The 12,051-nt window shown below is 38.7% G+C and overlaps 2 protein-coding genes across 2 annotated transcripts; one reads left to right on the top strand and one right to left on the bottom strand.

Moving 5' to 3' along the window:
* Positions 1–247: 247 nt before the first annotated feature.
* On the top strand, positions 248–3,428 carry LOC103437779 (transcription factor BHLH089-like). Its single transcript, XM_008376281.4, has 6 exons — positions 248–869; positions 1,319–1,525; positions 1,714–1,779; positions 2,025–2,093; positions 2,193–2,270; positions 3,022–3,428. Exons 1-6 carry the CDS (start codon positions 525–527, stop codon positions 3,148–3,150), a joined length of 894 nt encoding a protein of 297 aa, XP_008374503.4. The 5' UTR covers positions 248–524; the 3' UTR covers positions 3,151–3,428.
* A 134-nt stretch (positions 3,429–3,562) lies between these two features.
* On the bottom strand, positions 3,563–6,018 carry LOC103409739 (coatomer subunit beta'-1-like). The gene is made up of 9 exons (XM_008348532.3): positions 5,922–6,018; positions 5,564–5,584; positions 5,391–5,452; positions 5,097–5,188; positions 4,669–4,994; positions 4,453–4,584; positions 4,207–4,355; positions 4,038–4,106; positions 3,563–3,930 (listed from the first exon to the last, which is right to left on the bottom strand). Exons 1-9 carry the CDS (start codon positions 5,922–5,924, stop codon positions 3,861–3,863), a joined length of 924 nt encoding a protein of 307 aa, XP_008346754.3. The 5' UTR covers positions 5,925–6,018; the 3' UTR covers positions 3,563–3,860.
* Positions 6,019–12,051: the final 6,033 nt, after the last annotated feature.

Here is a 12,051-nt window from a genome sequence, read left to right as displayed (position 1 = left end):
TAATGTATTGGTTAGGCACTTGATCCCATATTTGGTTTAGAACAACCAATCAAGCAACTCACACATAAAATTAATTAATAAATTAATAAAACTCAGACTGAGTGCCACGTGGCTAGTGCAGAAGAGCGAGTACCTTAACACGCCGATGGTAGCATTTATGGATGGAAGGTCTGCCTTCAATATAAAATATTAAAATAACTTAAACGTGATTACACAAACAAACAAAAAATGAGAAGAGTATAGAAATGAAAGGGCAGACAATCCACCTCCTTCCCCTTCTGGATGTCCACTTGCTAAACGGAGCCGCTTCTCTCTGTCCGTCTCTCTCTAACTTTCATCATCATCCATTAATGCCTCTCTCTCTCTAAAAACCAAATCTTTCTCTCTCTACATCACTTGTTAAATAACCCATCAGCTCACTAAACCCCGCATTCACTCCCCCACAAGCTTACTCTACTCTCTCTGTGGGAACCTCAAGTTTTGGTTTCGGATTCGGATACGGATACCGGGTCGGGTCGGTTCGAATGAATTCGGTTGTTGACAAAATGGATCCTCCACTGATCCACGAGTCTTCCTTCTCAGCAGCTAACCCAGCATCCTACAGCCTGGCGGAGATTTGGCCCATCAGCGGCGAACCCGGTGGCAGCGGTGGCGGGTTGGGGCTCCGAATGGGTAACTTGGGTCAGAGTTTCGGTGGGCTTGGAGATAGCTCTGTGAACAGAGATGGGTCGTTGGAGGAATCGACTGTGACTGAGCAAAGTGGCGGCGGCTGTGGCGGTGGCGGTGGCGGCCGCGGAAGAAAGAGAAGGGATGTGAGCTCTGAGGACGAGTCTTCGAAGCAGGTTTCCACCAGTAGTGGCAATGGCTTGGTTCGTAATTTTTCACTCCTTCAAGTGAAATTTGATTGCTTGGCTCGATTTTATGTTTGGTTTTCTGAGAAAATGTTGCAAATTAATGCTAAAGCAATGAACTTTGTATGTGTTTTTGTTATAATTTAGCTGAATTATGGCTAATGGAGGGAAATAATTGGAAAAAAGGAACGAATTTTAGTCGGGGGCCTTTATATTTGAACTTAATTTAGTGAACTATTTGTTGGGAAATAATTGAGTGAAGTAGTAAAGTTTGTGAAATTGTGATTATGCTATCTCAGCTATGTGTAAAGACTTGATTTGAATGTTAATGCATCCGAAATTGGCGTGATGTGTGTCGTTAAGCAAGTTAAGCTACATGATTTTCAGTTATTGATGTATGTTTGTATTTTGTTGCTTGTTCTTGAATTTTTTTTATTGTTTTCTTTGCCCTGTTTGTTCTCGAACAGAAATATTCGGGTGGAAAACGGATGAAATTAGCGGGATCCAGTAACGAAAATGGCAGTTTGAAGGCTGAAGTTGAAGAAAGTTCAGCTGCTGGTGACAAGAAGCCAGCTGAAGAAAGCACTAAACCTTCCGAGCCACCCAAGCAAGACTTTATCCATGTGAGGGCAAGAAGGGGACAAGCTACAGATAGCCACAGTCTAGCCGAGAGAGTAATGCACTTTTCGTCCTTTTAAAATTTCAATATAAGAATCTAGAACATCTATTACGGTTTGCCTGTTCTTAATCAAGCTCTGTAGTTATCGATAGGGAATAGGTTTCTGTTTTATTGACATGTTTGGTAAATCAGTGTGATTCATTCACTCTTTGAACATGTTGCGTACCATGCTCGTTTTGGCAGGCTAGGAGAGAGAAGATCAGCGAGAGGATGAAAATTCTCCAAGATTTGGTTCCTGGATGCAACAAGGTATTCAATGTTGTCTCGTTGGTTTTATGTTTGTCATAATATTTACTTAGCATATGATCAACGTAGTTTGTAAAGGAAATCTTTGTTATGTACTATGTTGTTTCCAATTTCATTACTAGATTTATTCTAAACATCTTGGTAATTATCTAGTGATCCGAATTCTGAAATCAATTTTGTTTCACCAAGTATGTTTCCCTTACATATGTTAACTTTCTTTTTTTTTTCTTTTTTTTTTTCTGAAAAAGGTTATTGGGAAAGCACTTGTCCTTGACGAGATTATTAATTACATCCAATCACTGCAGCACCAGGTCGAGGTATCTATTCCTTTTGACTCTATCTAGTGGTACTTGGTTACACGATTTTGCTTTAAACTGTTTAACCCAAGTCTGTAATCTGTTTATTCGATTCTGTAGTTCCTTTCAATGAAGCTTGAAGCAGTCAATTCAAGGATGAACATGAATCCCGCTATTGAAGCGTTTCCTCCAAAAGATGTAAGTAAGCTGCACTTCTATAACCTACATAAAATCCACTGAACTACTCTTTCTGGATCTATTTCCAATATATAATCCTTGAAATGCATTTTTATTTCCGGTTAAATAAATTTCTGAAGATCCTACTGCTTTTTTAGAATGTAAACCTTCGTCTAGGGATTTTTTGGGTACAACATTTCAATCTTGGAGATGCATCAAGGAATGTAAATGTCTGCCAACAGAGGAGTGTGTTTGTTGTAAGCTTGGCCGCTGGACACCACAGTGTTGCTCTTGATTTCCCAAGATTTGCAGTTGTGCATTTCTTGTGGCATTGTTAAGGGAAAGAACAGCAAGGCACTTCCTTCTATGCTCATCTTTTTCTATAACCTAACCCTTGCTATACGCATAAAGATTCCGGAAAATCTCTTGTATTATTTGCGATGACATTAATGCATCATGTCATCTATTTGAGCATAACAATACGATAGTAATGATATTTTCTTAGTCCTTGATTTCCCAGGAATGGTGAAGTCCTCTTCCATTTTCCATCTCGAATTTAAATGCTATCACCATTCTGCTGCCTCCTAATTCTCAGGATCACAGTTCTTTTCTATCATCATGATGACATTATCCTTGTTTAGATTCTCGTCCCGTTAACTCATATTGCAATTATCTACTATCTCCCCGGTTGAACAAGTAAAGTTTCCTTCAAAACACGGAAAGCCAAGGTATGTGCTGTATGAGTTTCTTACGTGTTGACCTGGTGTTTCAGCTCGGTGCACAGCCATTTGACGCTGCAGGGTTGTTATTTGGCTCCCACACACCTAGGGAGTACGCCCAAAGCTCACAGCCCGAATGGCTACATATGCAGGTTGGTGGTAGTTTCGAAAGAGCAACGTAAATTCAGGGGATTATTGTTCAAGTCGTAATTGGTGGCAGATGTGATATTAGGGTTCTACATCTGGAATGTGTTTGCTAAATGTATGATCATTCTAATCAGGGGTATTAACCGTAGGAACATCTAATCTTCGTATGTATCGTCTGACTAGATTATTAGACTCTACTCTGTTGTATAAGTCCCTAAGAAATTACGTTATAACGGCGTAGTTGATATGTGTAACAGAAGGATTGTGATTTCTGGGTTTTATTTGTAAAATATCTGATCATTTTTACATGGTATTACTTCATGCCACGCACTTTTGTTTCAGAATCAGCGGAAAAATTCAGGTATAATTTTGCATCTCAAACAACTCAAAAGAAAGAAGAAAAAAAAACTCCGGAGCCAACATAAAGAGTTATGTCAAACTCAGGGATCATTCGAAACATTATTTATAGTTTTATTGATACATATAATACAACAATAAGAGTAACATCGTAAAGTCCTTGGAATAATTCCATACGTGGTAAATGTAACACTATTTAGACATACAAAACTAACACACTTGCTGACACACTTGGCAATACGAAACTTGCATACAACTATGAAATCTACTTGTATTAGAGAACGTGTCAACAAGTATATTAGTCTTGTGTGTCGAAATCATTTATTGACAAGGTGAAGGTATTAATCACATGATCACTAGATCTCTTTTATTCCTTCAACCTTTCCTTCTAAGCTTGGAGATCAACATGACCATTCATTTTAACCACAACTATTCCTTTGTCAAATCCAAATGCAACTCTGCAGAGCAATGAAGTACGAAGTCAATTTATATCGTCACTGGTAATCAATCAAATGCCACAACAAAACGAATCCTAACAACAAGAAAAAGATGGAAAAAAACTCACTTGTCTGATCCTTTCGAGTGTGCGATGGTCCAAACTCTTTCGAGATCGTAGCTCAGTCTCTTTTCTAGCCTGCAAGACCATAAGAATGGGTTACAAAAAGAAGACGTAAACAGAAATCGAGTTAACTGCGTTTCTGGTGTAAATATTTTGAATCGTAAAAGACGGTTACCTAAAAGTGGCTGCATGCCAAATGTGAACATTCCCATCCTCAGAAGCTGTGATTATTATGGGAAGCTCAGGATGAACACATAGAGCAGTTACATTGTGCTCATGGCCTTCTAAAGTTTGGACACAGCTTTTGGTTTCGTAGTCCCATACCTGCATTGACATAATACATTCAAATTCATATGCACGCAAAGACGAACACATATCATCATATTCAGTACATATATATAACCAACATTTCATCACAAACCTTAACAGTAAAATCGTCGGAACCACTCAATAGATATGTTTTATTGTCGCGAATGAAGTAATGAACGCAATTTACTCCTTTTAAGTGGTCCTCTAATGTAAACTCTGGGCCAGCGGAGCCAATCCTCCATACCTGCAAAAGTATATGAGTGTCACAGAAGTCATGACGCTGAAAATTTTACGGTTAAGTTTGCACAAATAACAATCCTTGCAATACCTTGACAGTGCCATCAAGAGACGCACTAGAGAAAGTATTGGTGTCGTTTGGATTGAACGCCACTTGCATTACATAGTGAGAATGTCCCTCAAAGATCTGAGTGCATGACCAATCCTTCTCCCAATCCCAAAGCTTTATAACGTTGTCGTCCGAGCATGACAAGAGATAAGGTAGAGTAGGATGGACAGTCACACTCCTGATATAATCTGTATGTGCTTCAAACTCTTTGATCTTTTCCGTCGTGTCATAGTTGTAGACGCGAATAAATGTGTCATCAGCTGCGGTTACTATCCAGTGTTCGCGTGCTACAAACTTTGCTGACCTGACTGCAAGCACATGTAAACAAAATTTAGACGCAAAGTCATATCTGTCAATGAGAGAAACTTCGGTAGGCACGCAACAAGAACATATGAAAGAAAATAATGTACCTGGTGATTCAGTGACCTTGAAGGACTTCTCCATGGTCTGTGATTGGTAATTCCAGATACAAACAGCACCTGAATACAAACTGACCAGAACCCTACATGCAAAACATTACCAACAAGCTTTGATTATCTTGCATTTTTAGAATTCAATCAATTAACGTACACGAAATCGAAAGTGGATAGCAGAAGGTTGCACTTGCATCAATTAGGGTTTAGGGTTTAGGGTAAGAATATGAAAAAAAATCAAAACGAGGAGATGCAGAAAACATAAACAGAATTGCCAAGACAAGCAATTACCATGGCTCAGTTGGATGTAGATCCACAGACTTAATTCTTTCTGAGTTTTGAGCAAATTCTTTCTGGTAAAAAATATATTGAAGTTAATGTTGAAACATAGAGAAAATTTTAGTTCCAAAAAATAAATAAGATAGAAAAGGAAAAGAAAAAAAAAAAAAGAGGAATAGCCATACCTCAATAGTGAGTGAAAGAGCCTGCTTCCCACCAAATGCAGAGAGAAGCAATAACAAGTCAAAATGTCAGCCAATATTTAAAAAAAAAAAAAATTGAGACTGAATAATATAATTTTTTTAGTCATATATTTTAACCGTATATATATTGAAGTTTATGATCGCATGATATACAATGAACGAACATAATTGATTGATCATCCAGATTCTCACAAAGAGGATCCGAAGAGGATCCTTTTCCATAGTACGCCTCCAATATTTTTGTGATGGGACCCACAAATTCAAGTAGGCACTCCCATTTGAAAATAATAATAATAATAATTAACAATAAAATCTTGAAAAATGAACAACACAAACTCACCATTTTGAGCAAATAGAAGGAAGGAAATATGAAGAAAATTGTTAACTTGATGTACGTGTAAAAGTGGTTGTGAATGGAGGACGATGCAGAACCTCCATTTATATACACAGTGAGGCTTGGCAGCCAAGGAAAATTATCATATCCTAATCCCATGATGCCAGTACTGAAAAGTCAAGGTTTCATCCCTATGTTGTCACCAATTTGGTTAGATGCCGTCCGTTCATTATATACATTAAACTGGCGGTGGAGATCGAGTTTCAATATCCCTTCCTTTGACTGTGTAACATCATCAGAAATTAAGTTGAATAATAATACATGCATGCATGTGTGCTTTTGAAACTTTCAACACGTTCGTAATAGAATATAAAAGAAACTGGAACTGGAACCTCTCCGAGGCAAACCTTCGGGATCCTGCTGAGCGATAAACATGGGCCGTTGGATTTCGATCCAATGGTTACAATTATTATAACTTTAAGAGGGATCCCCTATTTATAGCCGTTGGATCAAAATCCAACGGCCCGTGTTTGTCGTTCAGTAGGATCCCAAAGGTTTGCCTCAGAGAGGATCTAGGTCCGAAGAAACTATGAATGCTTTCATTTTCATGAGAAGTAGGTGGGCCTTGTCCAATCTTTTTGCTTCGTGATCCTTGTAAATCATGTTCTTCGTCCCAAAACTAAACTTGTTATATGGGTAAACGACAAGATTGATATGTGTCAATACACTGAAATTTATTCAGAATCCTCGTTTTATTTACGAGGACCACGCCAGGTCCAACAATTCAAACGTCGATTTAGAATGGAATTAGGAATCAGTTGGAATGCATGGTCTAAATGAAAATACATTATTCTCAAATTTTACAAAAATTGTTTTACAACATGAAGAATTGAAACTCTCTCCTGTATAATTCAATGATGAACAATGGGCCAAGAAACAGAAAATACAAAAATATAGGGGGAAGAGAGACAAACCCCAGTTTAATCGCACAATTTTCACACAAACACCAAACTAATTTCCTAAAATTTAACATCTACTTCTACTAGACAGCCTCAGTTAACGCACGATCCGGGATTGAAGGTGTGAAGAAAAGTACGACGAGACCGGGGCAAGTGACCGTTGAATTTAGCCGGAAGCGAACAAATCCGGTGGAAATCGCAAGCATCTGCCAAGCACTCAAAACCATGGAGTTACACACATGGTTAGTTGTCAGTGACCACCTCACAGACTCACCTGTGCAAGCGCATGAGTGTGGTGGATTTGGATGCAGTCCACACGGAGCAAAGTTAACTCTGTTCATTGATATCCCAAACGTGTTAAGCCGCGAAATGCAAGGGGCGATTCCCGGCTGTTAGATTCACTCGGAAAGAGATTGGTGGTGCTCCCTTCTTTTGTCGGTCCATCAATTAACTTTAGCACTTCTTGTTGAATAAGTGGCCAAGTGCAGTGGCGAAGCCAGGAATTGACTGGGGGAGGGGCGAAACTTATCAAACCAACCGATGATAAAACATCTTTTGTCGCTAACTCTTCTTGGCATGATGTGGTCTCTAGGTTGACAATGATCATTTTGGAGATAGTGTCTACGATTGCTTCACGATAATTAGGTAGATAATCAAGCATTTGACGTCTATGTCCATGATCTTCAGGAAGATTAGCCAAAATTTCATCTATCTCAGTGACCTCACTTTGTTGTGAACTACTCAGAATACTTGAAGGATGACTTCTTGGAATATTTGAAGGAGAAGGAGGAGGACCACTTTGAATATTTGAAGGAGAAGGACTACCTCAAATGTTTGAAGGAGGATTTAAGCATTGCTTTTTATAATATTGTTCCATTACGTAACTGTAAAATGGAGAGGAAAAAAAATTCTTACACTCTTAATCCTAAAGTAGACTATACTAATATGCATCATAATTAATCCAACCAACAATTCAATTAAGCAATACCAATAGCATACAAATTATTCAATAAATAAATATTCAATTCAACTAATCATATGAAATAATCAAGAATTCAAATTTTAATTTTCACCCAAAAAAATAATTTTAATTTCACATAAAAAAATCATAGAATCAGATCAATAATCGATAATCATATTAGTGCATTACCATAAAATTCTATGCCAATCAAACAAAATGTGTATTAAATAATTAATTAAGGTTAAGGATTGTAAATTTGAGAAATAAATAAAACTACCTTAGAAGGCTGAAGCCGATGGCTCATCTGCTGGAGAAGTGTAGAGTGGCTGGAGCCTGGAAGAAGGTTGACAATTCAATTCGAATTAAAAAATATTTCTTTTTGTTGCTGATGGGACTTTGGGGGTAGCTTTGCTGTGCTCTCTGGCAGAAAGGTTGAAAAACAAAAGGGGACGTGTCCTGCACTGAGGTCTTAGAGGGATTAAGAGTGAAAGGGGGACACGGGGTCCCCCCAATATATATATTTTTATTTTGAAACCTACGAAACGGTGCCGTTTCAATTACTTTAAAAAAAAAAATTAAAACGCAGACACTCAGTCTGCTGCGCGCACCAGACATCACCGAAGCAGGGAGCACTGAACCACTGAACCAATGGGTTTTCCGGCGAGCAAGGGGAGGGGCTGACCCATATATCCAGTCCAGTTTTCCGGTGAGGGGAGTGGCGACCGCCACTCCTCGCCCTCACGTGGCTTCGCCAGTGGCCAAGTGGCCAAGTGGACAACAAAACAAAATGCTTTCGGCTATTAAACAAAGCAAAAGAAAAAAATGACAACATGATTATGTTTCCTTGTTTTGTGGCTTTTTCAAAGCCATAATTATTGGTTTCGGGCAGAAGAAAAAAGGTAGAAGAAGAGGGCTCATTTTTCTGAAGTGAGAAGTGAGAGCTGCCGAGAGCAAGGAGATTTGCAGAGAGCCCAAAAGGAAGAGAAGCTGCTGTTTCATTTGGTTAGTAATCATCCACCAAAGTAGTTGTTGTTGTAATAGCTTTGAGCTATATGTATAGAGAAGAAATTATTCATTATATTTCTTTCTCTATTTGTTTCTGTGGTGTGTGAGAGCTGTTGGGTGTATTGGGTTATTTGGGTTGTGAGATTGCCAACACTTTGTAAACTCTCAATTGGTTGATAGTGGATTATTGGGTGAGCTCCTACTGCTCCGAGGACGTACTCCAGTTACACTGACTGTTGAGGAACCTCGTTAAAATCTTGGTGTCTTTAATATTTTGTTCTTGCATTTCATTTGATATATTTCCTGTGGGTTATCAAGAGTTGGTTCTAAAAGGTTTGGTGTTATCCTAGCACAACAATTGGTATCAGAGCACTCGTTGCTCTTAGGTACTGTCTAGTTGCCAAAGATGTCAGACGGGCAAGATGAGAATCCTTTTGGAAGCAGCTCCGGGTTTGCAAGAACTACGGTGCAAAATGCAAAGTTCGAAGTGGAAAAGTGTGATGGCACAAACAACTTCGGGATGTGGCAATGTGAGGTCAAAGATGTGTTGGCTCAACAAGATCTACTTGCCGCTTTGGGAGAGAAGCCGGAAGCTATGTCGAAGCTGGAATGAGAGAAATTAAATTTGTGGGCTTGCTCTTCAATTCTATTGTGCTTTGCAAAAACTCATAAGTATTTTGTGATGCGGGAGACATTGGCAAATGTGTTATGGCAAAAATTGGAAGACAAGTATATGACGAAGAGTGCAGAGAACCGGCTACACTTGAAGAAAAAACTCTACCACTTCCAATACAAAGAAGGTACAAAAATGATTAGACACCTTGATGCTTTTAATAAGTTGATTGCCGACTTGTTAAATTTAGATGAGGATATTAAGGATGAAGATAAAGCCTTAATATTGTTGAATTCCTTGCCAGACTCTTATGAGCATTTTGTTACCACTATTATGCATGGTAAAGAAACTGTGAAATTTGAAGATGTGTCAAATGCCTTGATGAATTATGAAATGAGGCATAGAGATAAAAATCATGATAGTACCTCTGAAGCTTTATTTGTTAGAGGTAGATCATCGGAGAGAATATCATCTTCTAGTAGAAAAAAAATCAAAGTCTCGACCTAGAGGAAACTCTAAAGGTAGAAAACCTTTGGAAATGGATGAATGTGCCTTTTGTCGTAATAAGGGCCATTGGAAGAAAGATTGTCCTAGATTGAAAACCAAAGGCAAAGAAAGTTCTGAAGCTAATGTTGCTAAGGTTGAAACAGATTTTTCTGATTTTGCTTTAACCACTTCCTCATCATTTGATTGTGCTACTAAGTGGGTGTTGGATACGGGTTGTACTCATCATATGACTCCTCACAAGGATTGGTTTTCAAGCTTGAAAGAGTTTGATGGTGACGTTGTCTTCATGGGAGATGACAATCCTTGCATAACAAAAGGGATTGGTACAGTTCGTTTGAAGTTGCATGATGGCATGGTTAAAGAGTTGGCAGGTGTTCGGTATGTACCGAATTTGAAGAAAAATCTTATTGCTTTGGGTACTTTGGAATCCAAGGGCTTCAGGTTTCATTCAGATGAGCAGACATTGAAAGTTACCTATTGTGCACTTGTTGTGATGAAAGCTCCTCGATGTGGTCATTTGTATCTATTGCAAGGAAGCACCGTGACAGATGAAACGTCTGTAGTCTCAGAAAATATGGGCACATCTGATTCAGATACTACTAGACTGTGGCATATGAGATTAGGTCATGCCGGTGAGAAAGCTCTACAAGGGCTTGTGAAACAAGGTCTTCTAAAAGGTGCCACGACTTGTAAGCTTGATTTCTGTGAGCATTGTGTCTTGGGAAAGCAAACTAGAGTGAAGTTTGGTACTGCAGTATATCAGACGAAGGGCATTCTTGATTATATGCATTCGGATGTTTGGGGTCCTACAAAGACTCCCTTTTTTAGTGGTAGACATTGGTTTGTGACATTTGTTGATGATTATTCAAGAATGTCTTGGGTCTACACTATGAAGCACAAAAGTGAGGTGTTGAACATTTTCTTGAGTTGGAAGAAAATGGTTGAGAACCAGACTGGGAGAAAAATTAAAATTTTGTGATCGGATAATGGTGGAGAATACACATCCGACCCTTTCTTTAAAGTTTGCAAAGAGGAAGGGATTGTGAGACATTTTAGTGTTCAGGGAACTCCATAACAAAATGGAGTTGCAGAAAGATTGAATCGAACCTTGCTTGAGAAGGTTAGATGTATGTTGTCTCAGTCGGGTTTAAGCAAGTCATTTTGGGCAGAGGCAGTTAATTATGCATGTCACATCATCAACCGGTTACCCTCAGCTGCTATTCAGGGTAAAACACCAATGGATGTATGGACTGGAAAACCTTCTTCTGATTATGACTATATCCGTATTTTTGGTTCACCTTCTTATTTTCATGTGACTGAAAGTAAACTTGATCCTAGAGCCAAAAAGGCTATCTTTCTTGGTTTTAGTAGTGGTGTCAAAGGTTACAGGTTGTGGTGCCCAGAGATGAAGAAACTTATAATCAGTAGAGATGTGACATTTGATGAAGAAAGTATATTCAAAGACTCTAAGAAGAATGTGAAAGATGTCCAACAGGTGGAGCTTGAGAAAGTTGCCTCTGGTACTTCAAATCATATTTCCGCTGATGTCGAAGCCACTACAAGTGAAGAAGTTGAAGACCATGAGGATGTTGAAGAAGTTGAACTTGAAGATTCCATTCAAGTTGAAGAGGAAGTTTCACCTCAATAGTCTATTGCCAAGAACAGAGGAAAAAGACAAATTACCAAGCCAGCTCGGTATAGTGACTATGTTTCTTTTGTTCTTCCTATTATCACTGATGAGATTCCATCCAATTTTGAGGAAGCTATTGAGAGTGAAGAAAATGAGAGGTGGTGCAATTCCCTGGGTGATGAGATGAATTCTCTTTTGAAGAACAAAACTTGGGAGTTAGCTAAATTGCCTAAGGGCAAGAAAGCTATCGGTTGCAAATGGGTGTATGCCAAGAAGGAAGATGCTAATGAGAAAAGTAATGTGAGATTCAAAGCAAGATTAGTTGCTAAAGGGTATGCACAAAAGGAGGGCATTGACTACAATGAAATCTTTTCTCCGGTTGTGAAACACTCCTCAATTCGCATTATGTTAGCTCTTGTTGCACAGTATGATCTTGAGCTTGTGCAACTTGATGTGAAGAC

Source organism: Malus domestica, chromosome 06 (assembly GCF_042453785.1).
Source record: "Malus domestica chromosome 06, GDT2T_hap1".
Classification (NCBI taxonomy): Eukaryota; Viridiplantae; Streptophyta; class Magnoliopsida; order Rosales; family Rosaceae; genus Malus; species Malus domestica.
Note: the sequence above shows the minus strand (reverse complement) of the source record. Positions and strands in the feature narration are given on the sequence as shown.